Genomic DNA, 19,443 nt, shown 5'->3' with positions numbered 1-19,443 from the left:
ATTAACTTAAATTTGGCATATACAAATACAGGTCAGTAAAGCTATGATATGCTACTAGATTATCTTCTGTCTGAATCTTGCCCTTAATTTGTAAAATGTAAATTAACTAATTAGAAGAAAAGTAGCATTATTTGTGACAATATGCTGCTTCTACTTCTTTGCTTTGTGACATTTATGATCAACTGTAGTCCTTCATTTAACTTCTAATACATGAATAATTATGCTCATACTAATTTACTAGGCTTTCAGTACTTTAAACTACATGAAAACTTGAGATTTCTGAAGGCAAGGAAGCACAACACACTGCAACGTAGCTAAATTTTATACTTGCCAGCTTCACTTCATTTGGAATATTATGCTGTTTATGTGTATATGTTGTATGAATATAGGTATGAAGGTACCATCTTCAATATTCAACTATCTGACTCAAAGGAAAATCTCTATTAATCTTAAAATTTCCTCAGTATCTCTGTATCCTTTTTGTGCATGATGCACAGCAATAAAACAGTTTCATTAGTACTAAGGGTTAAATTTTGCTTTACACTCCTACTACCCTCCTCAATTGTCATTTGAAATGGATTAGACTAGCAAATATAGCATTACACAAAGGAAGTGGGAGTTGGTCATTCTTGAGTTACAGCCCAGCAACTTGACCTTGTTAAATAAAAAATATATGATATCATAGTTTACAGGAAGGGATTCTTTTTGCTTTGGTTTGGTTTAACTACTACTAGGTAGATAAAGATTCAACACTGAGAAATATATTGAAAATGTCAGATGTAAATGTCAATTAAAAATTACAAGGAATTCTGAAAGGTAAGGTCTGTGGGGGGTTGACATTCTTTGACATAGTGGAGTGTTTGCAACCAGGCCTTTGGCAAGCATAGCAGGATCTATGCTGTCAGCTCTTATCGTCCACAAACTTAGATGCTTGTCTAATCTGAATGAGAAATACCAGGAAAATTGGAGCTGAAGCCTTGCAGTAATGTGGATGGAAGCTGAAAATGCTCTATCTGCACTACATGAGTCTCCTGTGGCATGGTAATATTTAAGACAGTACAGAAATATATAAGGAAAAAAAAATTTAAACAAAGCTGTGTAGTGCTTTATTTACTACTTTTTTAAGTTGACAGTGTAACAATCTAGCAGTGAAAGAGGTTTAAGTAATACAATTAAATTATAATGAAAAACCCAATTTCATGTCCATATTAAATGTAACATCTAAGGAGAACAACACAAGGAAATATATACTTAATATCAATCATTCAAATGTAAATGCCAATATGAATGCAGTATAGTATGTTTTTCCTTTGCTTTGACAAAAATTAGTTTTGATACAAAATAAAACAAACTACAATGCTCAGCCAAACAATTAACATTATAGCAATGCTAGGCATAAGCTGTGGTCTCAATGGAAAATGTCTTCATGCTCTGTTTTTCAGTCATGTTCTTAAAGAAGCGATGACCGATAAAATACAAAAACATTACTTCTGAGCTAAAGTAAAAAAACATTTTTATTTTATTTTTCATAAACTACATGTTGATTTTTACACTGTTCATGTGTCACTAAATAAAGAGAGTAACTCATGTCAAATGCTGTTGGAAACAAGATAAATATATAAAGAACATTTGTGAAGTGCAGAGGTATGCCTATATATGTGCATATGTGTGAGTGTACACATATACCTCTTTTTATCTCACAGGAGAACACAGAATTTTATCTTCTTCACAAAGTAAACTACTTAATCAGTAAACTAGCAGAAAATGGCACTCTTCATTGCTTTTGATTCTCTTCTTATCCTACAAATCAATGTATCTTAAGTGTTACTAAAGTTATTGTTGGCATGGCAAATTTTTAAAAAGTGAATTATTTTTTAAGAAACTCACCTATATATCATTGTAAGTGGCAAAAATCATCATAAACTCTCCCTTCTATCTACATCCATTTTTATTTAAGAGTAATTTACTAATTCAAGTGGAGCCAGGAGGGAGAGAAAAAGGAGCAGAGCAAAACCCAGCATGTGTAAAAATCTACAAGCATTATATAGCTAAAAAAACCCTAAGTCCCTCAGTGTTGCAGTAAGGTCAAAACCTTTCAGCATTGTACCAGTGTGTCAAAATATGTCAACAAACCATCATACTGCAAGAAGAAGAATGACCTTTCAGTTCTTTATGTTTGGGCTGCCAATGAAGCTTTGGATACTGGGTATGCATGAACAGTTTTCCTAGCCACTTGACAAATGCAACTCCCAAGGTTTCCTCCAAGTCAAGTTGTTATACCACTGGCTTTCAACTCACCAGTACAACTTTTTAAACCATTTGCAATTGGAGAATATTGATCTTGTTATAGAACAGACATCCATAAACCCACAGCATAACTCCCTCTTCCCCTACCATCTACAATCAGAAAACAATTATTATTTAAACAGTCTTCATAGTAACATGTCAAACCACTTTAAACAGCTGAACAGAAAAAAGATGTATATCATTCTGATGTTCTGGTTCAGCCTTTTCTCACACATGATCATCCTTATAGTCAACGGCAAATGAATTCCAACAGAACACTTCTCAAAAAACCCTAAGAACACATCGGCTGTGTTTGTGACTGAAATACAATCGTTTGCACTTTTTCTATTTGTACTTATCTGAAATAAATACCTTTTAAAATCTACAGGACTCTATGATAATTTTACTGTGACCTGTTAGCTATAAACTGAAGTCTCAAGATCAGACTTAATGTATGAATTAACAACATATTTAATAATGAATTTAGGCTTCCTAAAGGTGTGGTTACTATTTTAAAATTACTTATGGGAAACCTGCTTTTATTTATTCTTTCAAAAAAGCAGAAGCACAGGACTAATAACATTTAGAATACAAGTAAATGGGAGAAGGAATTTAGTACAGGGATGACTTACCATTCTTATTCAAAGAAAAGATGAAATGCTTCTCTTTCACAATGTGAAATTGCCTTTAGTTTAATATCAGTGTCAAATATGACATTTTCCTTCGGTCTTCCTCACATATAGTAAAGTTTCTTTAGCTAATAATGGCATCAAGCTTTCTCCTGGGACTCTCTAGAAATTACATTCCAGAATGTACATATGCCTTAGCCAGGCTTGCAGAAGATAGAAAATGTAAATTGCTGTATTTGAGTTTATATCTTCTTACAGCAATTCACTGACAGTGCACCCACTAATTACTATTTGAACCGTGTGTTGCTGATCTCTATATGCCTCTTTGAAAACAGCAGTCATGCCTATCAGTTCTGACTAACAGACTTTTACAGCCAGGACTCTAATTTTTAATCTAAGTTAGAAAAAACTATAAAATTAAACACTGTGGAAAGAAAAAAAAAAAAACCCAAAACCAAAACCCAGCAGCATTCATTTAAATCCTAAAATAATTTACAACATATTCTCAGATCTGTGTTACTTCCTGTTCATGCTCTACAAATTACCTTTGGTCACACAGACTGTTCAACAGTTTTTATCGTTGTGGTTACAGGAAATACACCAATATAGGCCAGTGAACAATGAAAACTGTGGTATCTACTACACGTGCACAAAGCAATTGTATTTGGCACATGCAGTTGTCTTGTTTATCCAGTGGCAGTGAAAGCTATAGCCTCAGTAGACCCCACCATATTGAGGGAAGGGATTCTGTAAGTACATGAATCATTTTATACTAAGTTTGTTCAGTATATAAAATACCTTTTTTCTAAAACATCCATCTGCAAAATCAGTCTGGGAATATGCAAGACCAAACTTGCCTTTTCCTGTTTCTTTATTATTGAAAAATCTCAATATCTAAACAGCATCTTAAATTACAACTGTGGAAACCCACTGACAAGGTACACTTTGTACATTTTTAATGTGAAGCTTAATTTGAAGATGAGGTTGCAGTGCAGCAACTGCAACTGAAAATTGCTTAACAATACCATTGATGTATGAGTCATAAAAAACCTCGCTAAGCTGTCCCTGCAGAACTCGGAGTAATAAAAAGGTGTTCTTTTGCACTGAGGTGAACAGACATGGTTGACTGCATCTAGGGAGCTGTTCTGTTAAATGAGAAAGTGCCATTTCTTTCCTGTCAGTACAGACCAATTTAAGACACTCACAGATTTAGTTAGCACAGGGTACAAGATTTAATGAAATACACACGTAACAGCAAACAAACCACAGCTATGTTCAAAGCTTTCAGTCAGAATGTGTGCAGAATTAATCTTACATCTGTGACAGATGTGGGAAAAAACCTAGAAACTTTTCCAGTCTCACAACTACTTTTCAGAGAAACAATGAAAAAAATGAATGGAAAAGGTCTGAAACCTCCCGCCTTAATTCATTTCAAACTGTCTAGACATGTATTTCTATCCACATCTAACAGGCAATGTTACAGGTTTTCTCTCCAATTTCATTTCAGCTTTAAGTTCAACCAACAGATCAGGTTTACAAACCCCTAAACTATCAGTTGAGCGCTATGCTATCTGTATTGTGAATGGATGCCTCTCCAAATGATTCCTCCTTCAAGAGGAAAGGAGACACACAGGTGCAGTGAATTGACAGGGAAGCTGGTTCTCACTTAAGAGATCCTTACATAGGCTGATTAAATCATACAGAATTGATTCACAGTTTGTGCAGCTACACCTGTGTCCTTTTGTATAGTTTCAGAGAGCAATGAAAGTTAACTGTCTAACCCACATGCAATCTAATCTGTCAACATGTGTTCATTAACCCAACTGTCACTGTATTAGAACCTACAGTAACTCAAAACTCATTTCAGAAGAGGATGTGATACTGTTAGTTTGGCCAAGCAGGACCAAAATTAAAACTAACAGGATTTGTTCTTTAAAAAAAAGGCCACAAGAATCTGCCTAATTTCCATAGTTAACCTATCATGGAATTCTGAATTTAGGGAGTAACAAATCTCACTAGGAGGTTTCTAGTTTTCTTTATATGAATGTAAAGTAACTATATTTAAGATTCAACAATTTTTGTACTTGATTTCAATATGAACAGTTCTAACAAAAATTTGGCAAAATCTCAAAGCTACTTCCAAAACTGTCTTATTGATTCACATGTCAATTCAGTCTAGATTTTGCAACATCAGTGGTACTTGACTAACAGCTCAGTGAGAAATGTTATTCTATTTTTGAAGTTGCAATATTAATTATTATATGGTAAAATTAAAATAAAATTAGCTATGTCTTGGTTTCCTGACAAAAGCATAAGTTTATTTCAGAAGTGTCAGAATCAAATGGTACACGTTATTCTCAATCGTTTTATACATTTTATAGCTCAAATCAAAATGAGGATAGTCATTTTGTTCATCACAAAAAAAGACAGAAACTACAACTTCAACTTTGCAAAGGCAATTTTACTGCAGACAACAAATGGATAGGTGCCTTCAACCCACTTGCCTACTCAACTTTCACCCCATTTCAACTTGGTGAATATCTTTATGCTCATGTTACCGATTTAAAATTCACTTCTTAGAGACACTTTCCTCTGATACCATCATGGATCCCTTCAAATGCAACCCTTCTCAGAAAATATTCCAGCTAGTACATCTAATGGCCTCCTCCCAGCCCGAGCGGCTCCATCACCTCTTATTTACACTGATATGCAAGTTCAGCACCATTTGCATCAGCATCTTTCCTGCCATTCTCACCACTTGCCTAGATACTGTATATATTCAAATGTCTTCTTAAGTCTTGCATTATGGTTATATGTTTCACAAATTCTTTTCTACTACTTTCTTGCAGTATACTATCTTCATCCAACAACTGACAGTCTTCCTGATGTTCTCATAACCTCGATTCAAGCTGTCTGGGACTGTCAAATAAGAGCAGGTCTTTCTCATGTCAATGAAGAATGTTGCCACAGAGCATAATTCCAAACTCTGATGATGTTATTCTCAAGATTTAGTTTCCCTTTCTTTGCTGTCTCCTATGGAATCTGCTTTTAAGGTATTTCCCAAGCTAAGGCTAGCTATTTTCACTTTGGCATTTCTCATATTCAGCTGAAATATTAACAGTCACCAGACTAGACAATCACTGTTGGCACACAGTCTATTTGTTGCATGTTCACATGTTTGTGCCACCTTCTCCACTGTCTCTTCAGATTTCATTGATATTCTCTTGTGAACACTGAGCAGACATCTAAATTTATGCTTTTAAAATTCCTTTATTAAAGCTTCCATTTACCTCATTACTACTTTGCTTAGGGTTCCACCATACAAAAATGGAATTGAAAACGATGCATCTTGTTTAAGATTTTTTTTTTAAGAAAAATCCTCCACTGAGGAAGCTTCTAGTACCATGGAAAGATATATAAATATATACAATAATGACCGTTGTAAGTAGAACTATTTGACCAATCTTTAAAAGAAAAGATCTTTGAACCAATACCATCAACAAGATCAAAAATTCTCTCTGGCATAACTTATTTCTCTCCTTCTGTTCCTGCATATACTTACTATATGTTTTTAGCTTGAAGATAATTGTTATTGCTGCTTAAAACACTGGTAACATACAAAAAAATACTTCATTAAAAAACCCCAGTGCAACGATATCGACCTTGATAAAATGACAATGAGCAATAAAGTTCTTTACACACAAAGTGCACTTGATTAGACTACGAAGATTTTGTAACAAATCTGGCACATTGCTGGTATTAAAAAAACATTACAGCATAATCTTTCTTTAAAGTCAGGTACTAAAAAATGTGACATATAACTTCTGTACCAAAGTAACTTTTTCTGTTATCTAACATCATTGTAAAATCACCATATAACTCTATTGCATGTTAACAATTATGATGTGATTTTTTTCAGAAATATTGTAGCATTCTAATCTGACATACTAATTAATGACATTTAAAATGCCAGATTAGTAATGTTTTGGTTTTTTTCCCAATAACTGTTTTTAAAACTGCATCTATAAGGAAAAATAAAAGAAAAGTACCTGTTCCAGTAGCTCCAAAACTGGTCCTGCAAGTAGGCTTGGTGGCTACTTTCATCACCGAATGAGGCTTTGCTTTCAATCCAGTGAATTATGTGTCCTTCAACAGCTAGGGTGACAGCAGAAAATAAACTGGACACTGAAAATCACACTCAACAGCCTGTAAGAATGTGTTTGGGAATATCCTATTTATCCCCAATCTACCATAAAATTCATGTTTGCAACAGAGTTACGTATTTGTAAATATTTCTCTCAAATATGCACATAGGACATTTTTTTAAAAAAAGTACCAGAAAATATTCTTACAGATAATTGTATCAAGTTCAGTTTAATTATATCATGTTCTGGATATTTACATTTATTCTAACACAGAATGTAAAAAGAGACTAGATTGAGGTGCAATTGCATCCTACTTTCACCCTTACTTTGCTGGAAGGAAGTTGTCAGGTAAGGAATTGGAAATTTCTGGTGAATAACAAGAAGTTACCTAAGCTGCTAAAGACAGAAACTTATCACCAAGCCAGAGTGGAAGGTGTGAGAATGGTGATGAAGTTTCTCATAGATATAGATCCGCTTCCTTACTTTTGCAAAGTAAGTAATGCTTCACCAGAAAGAAGTTAGGAATATGAAGGCTTATATGAAAAACTGTAATTTTGAATTTCTCTTTTTTTCAGTGCCTGTGGGATTTGCTCTGGTTCATGTCCTTCCTCACTTTTTGTGGGAGTCAACTTCTAATATTAAGAACAGTATCTTTTTTTGGTAAAAGTATTCTCTGAAATTGACAATCTAATTTTGCAGGAGAAACCATGAGAATCACTCTAAAAGATCTTTTTTTTTTTTTTTTTTTTTTTCCAGAAAAGGTGATTTGGGGTATCATTACTGAGGTCTTTTAAAATGTTTCCTTTATTTTGTGTTGCCTAGAATATTCACATCCATGATGTCTTAGCCTAAGTTTGACCTGGGATGAGGTACTCAAAGAGCACACAGACCCAAAAGCACAATACAGAAAAATTAGAGGAGGCTTTGGCAGCACGACTGACCACAGACTGTAAAATTACTCAGGAAATCTGGGTAACACACTCATGAAGTCACCACACTAAGTTCTGTATGCCACCACTACTCTGCTAACCAAGTTAACTTGTGTAGGCCTATACTACATTCTTTCCCGACCCCCAATACCTCCCCACCCCAGGAGATATAACATGTGAGGCACAAACTGTGTGGTCAGTTAAAAGTGATTTCTAAGAAATAATTAGCCTTCCTAGCTTTGTACTGCATCATGAAGAAGAGAATGCAAGCACTGCCATACATTAGTTCAGATTGAACAACAGGTAGAAAATGGCTTCCTGTCAATCTCAAGTGACTGAAATAATTTGGAAAAACGGAATGCACTATCAATATTTGGATTTTTGGAGACAAATCCATGCAAACAAATTAATGGCTATTTTTAACCTTCTTTCTAATAGGATAATATTACAAACCCAAGAAAATTCTTCTGGGTGTTTTCCAGTTTCCTTTCTCAAGTATTAAAAAAATTAGCTCCATCTATTTGCTTTTCTAGTTTCCATTTAATTGGGCTCCTGAATAGCTGGGAAATAACCTTATGTGTTTCTAATGTAAAAGTGAGTATCTTAATACCAGGCACGTATTGTGTATATTGTAGTCCACAGTACTGAGGAATCTTACCAATGTGAATAACTATCTGTAGGGCAGGTGCTAAGAAGAGGGAGCCAGGCTCTTTTCAGTGACAGGACCAGAGGCAATGGGCACAAACTGAAACACAGGAGGTTCCTTCTGATCATCAAGAAACACTTTTTTACTATAAGGGTCACTGAGCACTGGTGCAAGTTGTCCACAGAGGCTGTGGAGTCTCCATCCCTGGAGATATTCTAAAGCCATCTGAAGATGGTCCTAGGCAACCAGCTCCAGGTGAACCTGCTCGAGCAGATGACCAGCAGAGGTCCCTTCCAGCCTCAGTCATTCTGTGATTCTGTAATTCCATGCTAAATTTAGACTTGATAAAAACTCAACCATTCCCTCATCCCCTCAAGTCCTTGGTAGCTTCCTGAGACCCTCCACAAATAAGGAGTATGGAAGTGAAGGAGTAGAAATTAATTGAAAACTCTCGAAGTGTAGCTTCACAAGAGTGAATTGCAGATCATTAGGATGCCATATCTCACAGTTTCAAATATAAAATGCTACAGTTACAAGCATATTTTTTATTTTGTACATATAACCTCTTATTAACATCAGTACCGTTTTTGTTTTTTGGAAACATGATTAGGAATACAAACATCTGTAAGCTAAGGAAAGTCTGTAAAAACTTTTCCGAAGGCTCTTATATACATCACTGCTTATCTACTGGATAACAGATTATTTGGCTGACAGATAGTATCTCAAGTACTTCTGAGTAGTGACACATTTTATTGTACATACTCAAGTCCTTATACCAGTGTACAGATCAGTTATCTCAGTAAGAATTCCAACTGCTGTCAATATGAAGAACAAAAAACCTAGTCATGTGTTTGACTTTCACACAGTGCTTTCAGCCTTCTAATTTTCCTCTGATAGACACAAAAGTAGACATCTGCATAGCCAGGTGCTGCGTTCTATAGAGGCAAAGCAGAAGCCTTTTGACATGTAAGTCAATTTACAAAAGGTGATTAATTATACTTTACACTTGGACAACATGGATGCTTTTTCTGCCATGGCCCAGCCACTAGGTCATCTGATTATCTTCTCACATGGCCTCAAGACCAGAAAATGTAGATGAACTTCGACATGACCTTTATACCAACATTAATTTCTTCTTGCTTTGCTACGCAGGCTTTTAAAAAACAATAGAGAACTGCAGAGTTGTATTTAGACGCAAAGTGATGGCAGAAGAATAACTGCACAATGACAAACCTTTACGCAATGACCTATAGGTGGAATGTTAATACTCTTAAGACTGCTTTGAACTGATTAGGTCTAGAAGTTTAAGACAATTATAGGTATTTCAGAGTTCAGTTCATAGAGACAGTGTGCAGTGCAGGCTAGAGAGAGCAAAGATTTGGGGGTTCTTATTCTTGCTTGGGTTTTTTCTTTCTTTTTGTGATAATGAGACAAAACTATGCAGAGACCTAAGAGGAAACACTGGTTAATAAAACTTATGATCAAACCTCTCTGACCCAAACTAGAATTACTGGGTAGCAACTGAAATTACTTAAAATTACTGGGTAGCTACTGAAAAAAGAGACTAATTTGTAATATCCTATAATATACTTAATTAGCCATCGTATTTTAGCATGAACACTTCTACACAAAACAAAATAATAAAAATTCTTTTAAAAGACTTACCTACTGGCACTTCTAAAATAAAGTCTGGTGTTTTGTCATAACCCTTTGCACGGAGCTGATCTTCAGCTATACATAAAGAATAGGAACTATTGTTTATAAAACTATTCTATTAAGTATACAGCAGCATAATTAATTTTATTTTAAATAAGAGTGCAAGAATTATTAATGCAGTCATACATATCTTTCTTATGCATGCAATGCTGTGTCAGATTAAATGAACCTTTGTAGAAAACCTGAAGCATGGATATAAAAATGCTTCTTTGTCATCCCTGCATTTTTATGTCTTCATTATAAACATCATTAATTCAAGCTGTCATACAGTATTTTATAACCCCCAAATATTCAAAATAAAGAGGTATATTTGCTGATTAAAAGAAGAGTCTGCCCACATTAGGAAGCATTAAGATTAATTCTACCAAAACCACAAATGTAGATATACTGTAGCTACCTTCCTGGTTTTAATCTTAGCATAAAGTTGTTAAAAAAGTGAACAAGAAAATCCTTTTCCATAAATTTATTAAAGGAGAGAGAAGCCACAATTTTAGATTCTCTTGCATCCTGCATTCTATAAAATTTGTCCCATTTCAGAACACACAAAGATTTAGAAATTCTGCTAACATTATTTATACAACTCTCCTGATTACAGTATTAGAGCTGAATATTTAAAAAAAAAAAACAAACGAGTGAGCACGATAAAACCACAAAAGACAAAAGATGCTCCCTTCAAAAAAAAAAAAAAAAAAGCCCAAGTAAGCCCTTAATATTTTCTAAACTATTGTCCTTGATTTCCGATACCATTACATTGGTATTTCTGAAACACCATTTCTCCATTAGAATTTGGAGTGACCTGGTCATTCAATTCCAGGCATGGCTTTCTGTCTTCACCCAAGCTCAACTAATGGCACTACCTAGTAACAAGTAAGGCTGTGTAGCCCCTTAACACCTACTGGGCTGTTGACATTGTCATGCATCCCATTCGCCTTTCTACATCACCTTTGATTAAAATTAATGGTCCATTCTCACTGTTGGGTAGCTTATTTCCAATCCATTTATCAGGTTAGGACAGTAGTTTCATGGCCAATGTTCAGAACTCAGTTTTTGAATACTTTGTGCATATCCTGAAAGGTCAGCAGTTTGAGTCCAAGTAACATTTTCATGACAGGAAAAACATACACTCTTAGAAATCAAAATATTTTGAAAGTGTCCAAAGCAAACCTCCTTTCTCATTGAAGAATGTAAGTCTGAAGTAGTATTTTTATATAGTGAACTCATACTGAAAGTGGAACAGGAGTAATTTTGGACATTTGTACGTTCACTTAAGTGTAAACCTTGGTAGCTGTTTAATCTTCTTGATAGCTGTAGTATTTCTTTTGAACTTTGAGAGTATTTCTTCACTGTAAGCACACTGTATTATAAATACAAATCCTTGCAATGCAACACTTCATTATATTACCTGATCAGCTATTAAACTTTTCTAGGATTTCCAGACAGACTTGGTTGTTGGCTATTTTTTCAAACTTAGATTGTCAGGTATATGGATAAAAGATGTTAAGATTAACAAGGTTCTAATTTAGATTCTAATTTAAATAGAACCTATGAATAGAGAATTTTATGCCATAACATAAAAATGAATTAATGTTCTATGTAATCTCTTAATCTTGATAAAAATTTAAAAAAATCCAGTTTTATCTGTCACCCACTCTTAGTTGTTTAAAGCAGTCTAGAAAAGACATTAAGATGTCCCAGCTTAAATTTTCATTATTTAAGAACACACAAATAGCATTAGGAAGTTCAGTGTTTTCTTTCACATTTAACAAATTCTAGCATCACAAATTCAGGGAAATGTACCTTAAAAAAACCCACTGAAAATCAGGACAGATGTAAACACATTTCCTGACAGTTCAACTTGGCAGCTTTCTGAGCAGGAGTTTGCATCGGTATTATTTTAAAATTCTTCAGCAGATTCTTTTTTCAAGGGTGCCCAATTACTTTTAAAATCATCTGATACTTACACATGGCTTGAAAAAAACATGTTTTTTGTTTTAAATCTGTTTCTGAATGTTTTCAGTTGGCTTCTCCTAATATTTAGTACAGTGATAAACATTGGAAAAAACGTTAAAAACCATGTTTACTACTGATGTGAGTTGTCTATCATGCGCAGGAACATAATTATATAATACCATCTCTTCAAGTTTTTTGAAACTTTATAATTTTTTGAGGAAAAAAAAAAAGAATTGCAGGAACTCCCCACAATCACCATAAACTTTTTTTAAAATCAAAACCCCACCAAAAGAAAAGGAGTTCTAGCTTTTCAGCCCAGGTATGTTTCAGATTGGTCCAGAAGCTACAGATGTAGCATCTCACATTTAAAAGATCGTTTAGCTCTTGCATGGATTAAGAGAATAATTAAACTGCCTGAAAGTCAGCCCACAGCAGCTTTGACAGTTACATTTACGCATCCTCAGATTTGACAATTATGTTGAAACACCCCTAATAAGTAGTTTGTCTACAGACTCCTCATTAATTTAGATTTCCAACAAAACTGAAGCTTCATCTTTACCATAACTTCACACTCAATCATAACCATTTAACACATCATTGTTCTTATACTAGTCTCTGGATATAACAAAAAAATCAAACATCCTGGTGGTGTATGAATGCGCAGCAACTGCAAATTTTAGATTACAGCAGAAAACACGGATCAGATTTCATGATTTATATCCAGGCTACTACTGAGGGACATTATGGTGGGAACCAAAGGAGGATAAGATTCCAGACAAAGGTCAGTACCTCCCCTTATAGCTAAAAGCTTTCCTAATATATTCATGGCAAAGATATAAAGAAAATAAAGATCCTATATAGAACCTAGAAATTCCTGGCATTTCAGTATGACAAGTGAACTCTTAGGCTGTTCTGAAAGAATGCTTCCATTGATCATTTTAATCTTTGGCAAAGTGATAAAGACTTGAGAACTATGTTTTTGCTGAAGGGAGGATGTGGTACATGACGTGCTTCTCATAAACAGTGGATTAATAAAATGCAAAGCCCATTAGTTTGTATAGGTTTCCAATCAATTTCTGGGTGACTCTGAAGGTGTTACTTCTGATCTGCAGGCTTTGAAAGCTAACTGCTCTAGAAACAAACAAATTATGTCCTGGACCTGAAAAGCTGTTTCATGCTCCCAGACTATACTCAGGGCAATTTATATTCACTGTGTCCTTTGACTGTGCCTTCTTCTGTAATAAGACTCTGTTGCTGAGGTGAACATAGTTGATACAAAAAACCTTAGTACTCTTGAAGAATAGTACGCTGATATGGAAATGACAAGAATTCTGTTTAACACATGTTAAAAAATAATGGAATTGCAACTACAGCAATCTAAGTCATAAGCCATCTTCAAAACTGGAATGCAGTCTTACCCATAGCCTAACAAAGCCTGAATTTGTTGACCTATAGGAAATACTGTCATCTCTTCTGTTTCCCTGAGGTTTTCTTCAGGCAGTTTTGGAAGTAATTTTTCAGAAAGGAAAGATTTTATTGTGAGGAGTTCAGTAGGGTTCATCTTGCAGATACTTAGGAAAAGCTGGTTTGGTTTTTTTTATTATTTTTTAAAAATAATCACACCTAGAACCTGAGACACATGCAATGCACAGAAATAATAAATACAACCACTTAACATATTGTAAGCCATGACTAAACAATACTTCAGTATACATAAAATATAAAGAGTAAATTAAGCTCTCTCATTTATATCTTTATATTCTGAGTCAAACCATTCTAGATATTTTGATTTGACAGCACAAATTTCTTAGGGCTTACTTCTAAAGACAAAATAAATGCTTATCCAAGGTCATGAAACATTAAAATTTAAATCTGATTTGTGTACTACGCAGGCTTGCACAAGCCAAATAAAATGAAAATCGTTGGGTTGAGGATCCATTAGTGAGTCATCTAGTCCATTCCCTTGTATCGTGACAGGATTGATTTCATTACCAGCTTTGATGGATGAGTGTCAAGTCTAGCCTTGAATTTTTCATTGAAGGTGATTCCATAACCTTCCCTAGCAGTTTGTTTTATACTTACTGTTCCTAGAACTGTTTAGTATTTTAACTCAACATAATTTTTGCAATTACAGCTTAAGCCTATTACCTGTATCTCTGCTCTCAGGAAAGTAGGAAAAAATACCTCCTCACATTTTCATAGTGTCATTTACAAGTTTGTATGCAATAGTTACTCCTGAATTTTTTTCTCTAAAATAAAAGAGCACATTGACTCTGGTCCTTAATCATATGGACAAATCTTTAAAAAAAATCTTAATAGTCTTTCTAATTTCTTAAATTTATTTAAGGTTTCCAAAATCTTAACCTGAATCTGGCTTTAGAAGAGATGTTTCTGGTAAAACCAGCAAAATTCCCTGATCACATAAATTTAATACAACACTCACCCATCAACAAAAGACATCATTTCACTTTGCTGTTGTCTTAACACATAGGGAATCCAAGATTTAAGAAGCCACTGTTAAGTTTATTATCGCAGTAAGAGAAATGACAGTTTAAACAGTAATCATTGTTTTAGTGGCATCCATATACAAGAAACATAGTGTAGGCTAAAAGAAAAAAACGACAATAACTTCCTAACTAATTAATCCTGAAAATAACTTTAAATATAGGATTGTGAAAAGAGTACTTGCATTGGTTGGGAGGCAGGGGGCAAAAATTCAGCAGAAACTGCAGAGAAAGCTAAATGAGTGACTCCTCTAGCAGTTCTTTAATACATAAAGCGTTTTGAAGCTAATATTTCTTATGCTTCCTCCTAAGTCTCATAAGGCCTAGATTATGGCTAATATCTCATGACACCAAAAGTAATACTGCAGCAGATATTAAAGCATTTTTTTCAGCTACTTATTCTATAAAATATTAATTGCAAGCCTGTGCATGTGCTGTATATATAGGGTATTAGGCAACTGAGTTCCTGCTCATTCTAAATCAATAAAAGATAACATGTACAGCATCAATCATTTTTTACTCTTCCTTTACTACCTAATACAGAGTGTTGAGGCTTAGTTTTTTTTCTTAAGTAAACAGTCACTGAAATATTTGAAGTTAAGGGTTCATGGGCTATTACTCTATTACAGAGTCTTACCTATGAAAGAGAGATTTTTTTCCAAAAGCATTTCTCGTAGCAAGACTTCATGCTCATGCCCAATCGCACTGATAGCTTTAGGTTAAGAAATGGAAGATTACTTGGGAAAAGAACCAACTTCAGAAAAACATCATGGGTAAAGTAATTCATGATAAAATTTATTTGCTTTCATCTGTATTTCAGAAGTGATCAGTGATTTGAATTCTAAGTCTAGAAATTCCTTACAGGGCTTTTCAGAGGCATTTAGCGCTTTTTGAAAATCAGACTACTGTATATCAGCACACATTTTACAAAATTAAGACCTGTTATACTCTATTTATTCAGTATAAATAAGGGTAGTATTTCCATATTTGTTTTATTTGCTCTCCAAATCTAAAAAAACAAGTATGAGCTTAAAACATGCTGTTAAATACCTTTTAAATTGCTCTTTACTGACTAGTGTATCAATTCTCTAAATTCAGCAAAGAATGAAATAAAGTGTTTTATTCTTTATATTCTGAAATTGATAGGCACTACATCCATCCGAAACATCTTACTGTAACAAAACATCCTTTTAATTGATTTTTCAGAAGCATGAACTAATGTCAGGGAAAGATGAAATAATATTTTATAGTGAAGTCCTTTTCACTTCACTGACGGCCTGTTGATCCAATGTGCTATTCTTAGCAATATGTAAAAAAGTCACCACATCAAATATTTTAAATGTATTCTCCTGGAGGTCAAAGTTCTATTCCGGAAGCTTTTAAGAAGAATCTTACGGAACATCATGATAAAGGATCTTACATTAAAAAATTAAATTCCTAATTCTGTTTAGAATAACTTTGGAAAACTTAAAACTACAGATCACCTTACCATTAAAGTTAATTACTTAATTTATATCAATACTTTATGCTGAACAACAAAAAACCTAATTGTATGGAATAATGTCATATATATATATATATATATATATATACAGTTTTTATGAATTGAAACTACATAGTATGTTAAACTCTACTAGCAGTTGCAGAACAAAAGGGGCAAACAAAGAACGGCAAATATGTAAGAAAAATACTGCAAACAGAATTTATAATGCACCATAAGCAGAAACACTTAGACTTAGTCTATAATAATACCTGTTATTGATGTATGGCAATGACCATGGGGCAAAACTTGTAAATAACCTCACAAGCCATTTTCTACTCATGCAATCTAGCAGCCTAGTTTCCCGTAAGCATCTGAACTATTACTGAAAAATAGCCTCTTGGCATTTACAAAGAGGTTGACTTCATACTTTAGTCCATGCATATATAATTAGATAGTTATATTTAAAATCAATATGCAATCCTTCAGAAGACATTATGCTTTTAAAACCTTAACTTTAAATTGATTTTTAACTATTTTATGCACCTCAAAATTAACATCTAATTCAGCAATATACTTGCAGATAATGCACTCAAACAGCTTATTATTAAACTTTTCTGCACCAAAATGGAATTGAAAAACTCCTCATTATTCTCACTGATGTCACTGCATATATCCAATAACTTCACTTGAACCAGAAACTGACAGGGATAGAAGAGACATTTTTAGACTGCAGGCAAGTTATTCTTAAAAACTCTTCATAATTCTACATGTGTTATTATTACTTTTAAACATAACACTTTCATAAGACTATAGCCAGATTGTCCACCAACAAAATATTAATCTTAAAAATCTGGATATGAAAATTAGTGATCAACAATCTTTTAAAAAGTATAATTTATTAGATTAAACCACTTTCAGAGAGCTGTGTTTAGTGCTGAAGATAAGTCTCAATGAATACTTAAAATGATGATTAAAACCACAAAATGCAAATACAATTAGAACTCCATCCTGCTGCTGTTAAAAGGGAGAAGGGCTGAGTCCGTAGATAGTTGGCAAGTATTTCTAGTGGAAAAAACATATTTTTAAGGGGTGACCACCAGAGGTATTACAACTACAAGTGTTTTTCTTGCATAAATAAGCATCACTGTAGCTCTCCTATCCTGCAACTGTACAGTAAAATTAAGATCTTCCCCCAAACTGCATACAGAGGTTTATGCGAGGATTCTCTAGGGCTTGGGCGGGAATTGCCTTGCTAGCCTGCTCAGTGATAGCAGGCCATGATTTTGAAATTGTTCCTTGATAGCAGACTGAAACAGAAGAGCTACGCATTCAAGACTTTATTAAAACAGATTTAAGGTCGCAGTGACCATTCTGAACGTATTATAATCTTAGTCTGGAATACTCAGTATTGCGTGGAGTTCCCCCAGTATTCTCACTAGATACTGAGGATCTCTAATTAACCATTTCAACACTATAAAAGAAAAATAACTTTAAATACAAGCTACATAGGGTTTTTTCTAAAGCTAGCCTCATTTCCTTTTAGAAGAGACAATAAAAGAACTGCACTGGATGTCAGATACGAGTATAAAAGTACCAATTGCTCAATCACACCTGAATTGCACTTGAAAACATTCCAATTAAAACTCATATTCATAACAAAGCAATGCCATAATGGTGAACACTATCTGTGCAACTTATTAATTTAATCACAGAATAGTTGAGATTGGAAGGTATCTCCAGAGATCATCTTAGTCCAACTCCAGCACTCCAAGAATGGTCAACTAGTCTTAATAGAAAACCAGACATGCATTTCAACTAATCAAAACCAAAGAGGTTCAATCAGGCATATGAACATGTAGCCACCAAACTGACAACTTTCCGTGGTCCATCTGATTTTGTTAAACAGTGTAAGAGAAAGCTCTGCAGTGACCCTCTAGCTGATTGAATGTAAAACAGAGGAGTATGAAACGTGTTTTGTGAAGCAGAACTTTATGTCAGGTTAAAGCTAGACACATCTCTTCCACACAGTCTAAGCTCGTCAATTGTGCACCTAAAATTTTATGGGAAAGGATACTGTTTGATGCAGTCCACCAGTGGTCCATAACAACAGTCGTTCACAGTACACTGCAGACAAATAAGAGAAGTAGTATAGCGATGGGCAACTACAAAACCATTATAGTTAAACAGTATCTTAAAAATAGTAATTACTTTTCTTCAAAAAGGCTATCAGATGCTGTTCAGATTTAATCACAGAAAACAAAAACTGCATGCTTTTATTCACTATAAAAGCAAGCTATTAAAAAGTGAAATGCTCCGCTCACAAATACTGCACTGCCATTTATGGTGCACCCTGACCTCACTGATAGTTTACGATGACAGTAATTAAATGAGGTTTAAAATCTTTTACTCTGCTAGGCAGATAACAGCATTGCCACAGGAAAAAAACAAAAAAGACAAAAAAGACAACTGTGATTAATACCTGATAGACTTGATTTGCTAGAACTCCATCTGGAATCTGAGAAGGGTCCCGTAGCATACTATTTATGAGAGTTTTGGAGGCTAGAGGAATAAAGAATAAAAACATACAAAAAAAAATCTGTTAGCTCAGTTATCCACTTGGCAGGAGAAGACACATATTTTTATAAGGAAAACATTGATTATGTTGACAATTTTGAAAATTATCCAACCAGCAACTACAAACTTATACATTTGTAGCTACTTATCCATTCTGATTCGATTAACTCTAAAAGTCTTGAAACACCAAAGGATTTTATTAGCACAGGGTGAAAGCAGTCCCTTGTTTACTTATTCAGTGTCACTGGACAGTTTGTGCTTCAGAAGCACCATGCAGCTCCTAAGCAAACTGCTTAGTATAAAGAAACTGTAACTCAAAATAACCTCCATATCCTATGAGATTTAAGGAAGAAGATATGTAAAAATTCAAAGCAGTCTTTAAAAACAATGCTTGGTCTAAACAATCTTAAGCACTTTATAGACTTGTTTCCCACTTAGTATTTTTCAAATGTATTTATTTATTTATTTATTCAGTGTTGACACATTTATCTGACTGTATTTAAAAGCTGGCAAAAGGCTTTCTGTGCTATTTTTGAATAGATAAATCTAAGACATGAAGAAATCAGAAGTGAATTTAGGAC

At 34.2% G+C, this 19,443-nt stretch overlaps 1 protein-coding gene across 5 annotated transcripts in view; it reads right to left on the bottom strand.

The window, feature by feature from the left end:
* Positions 1-19,443, bottom strand: part of C5H15orf41 (chromosome 5 C15orf41 homolog) — a 104,820-nt gene that overhangs the window by 59,138 nt on the left and 26,239 nt on the right. For 3 of the 5 annotated variants that reach the window (XM_026849702.1, XM_026849701.1, XM_026849700.1), the window contains exons 4-8: positions 18,768-18,847; positions 18,363-18,412; positions 15,443-15,510; positions 10,301-10,366; positions 6,965-7,070 (exon numbers count right to left, since the gene is read on the bottom strand). In XM_026849702.1, coding sequence (XP_026705503.1) covers positions 6,965-7,070; positions 10,301-10,366; positions 15,443-15,510; positions 18,363-18,412; positions 18,768-18,847 — 370 coding nt within the window. Of the gene's footprint in view, positions 1-5,299; positions 6,312-6,964; positions 7,071-10,300; positions 10,367-15,442; positions 15,511-18,362; positions 18,413-18,767; positions 18,848-19,443 lie in introns of those variants that run through there. The other 2 variants (XM_026849705.1, XM_026849704.1) reach the window with 2 other exon arrangements.

Source organism: Athene cunicularia (assembly GCF_003259725.1).
Source record: "Athene cunicularia isolate RWA chromosome 5 unlocalized genomic scaffold, athCun1 chr5_part1, whole genome shotgun sequence".
Taxonomy (NCBI): Eukaryota; Metazoa; Chordata; class Aves; order Strigiformes; family Strigidae; genus Athene; species Athene cunicularia.
This window is presented reverse-complemented; position numbering and strand designations above follow the sequence as displayed.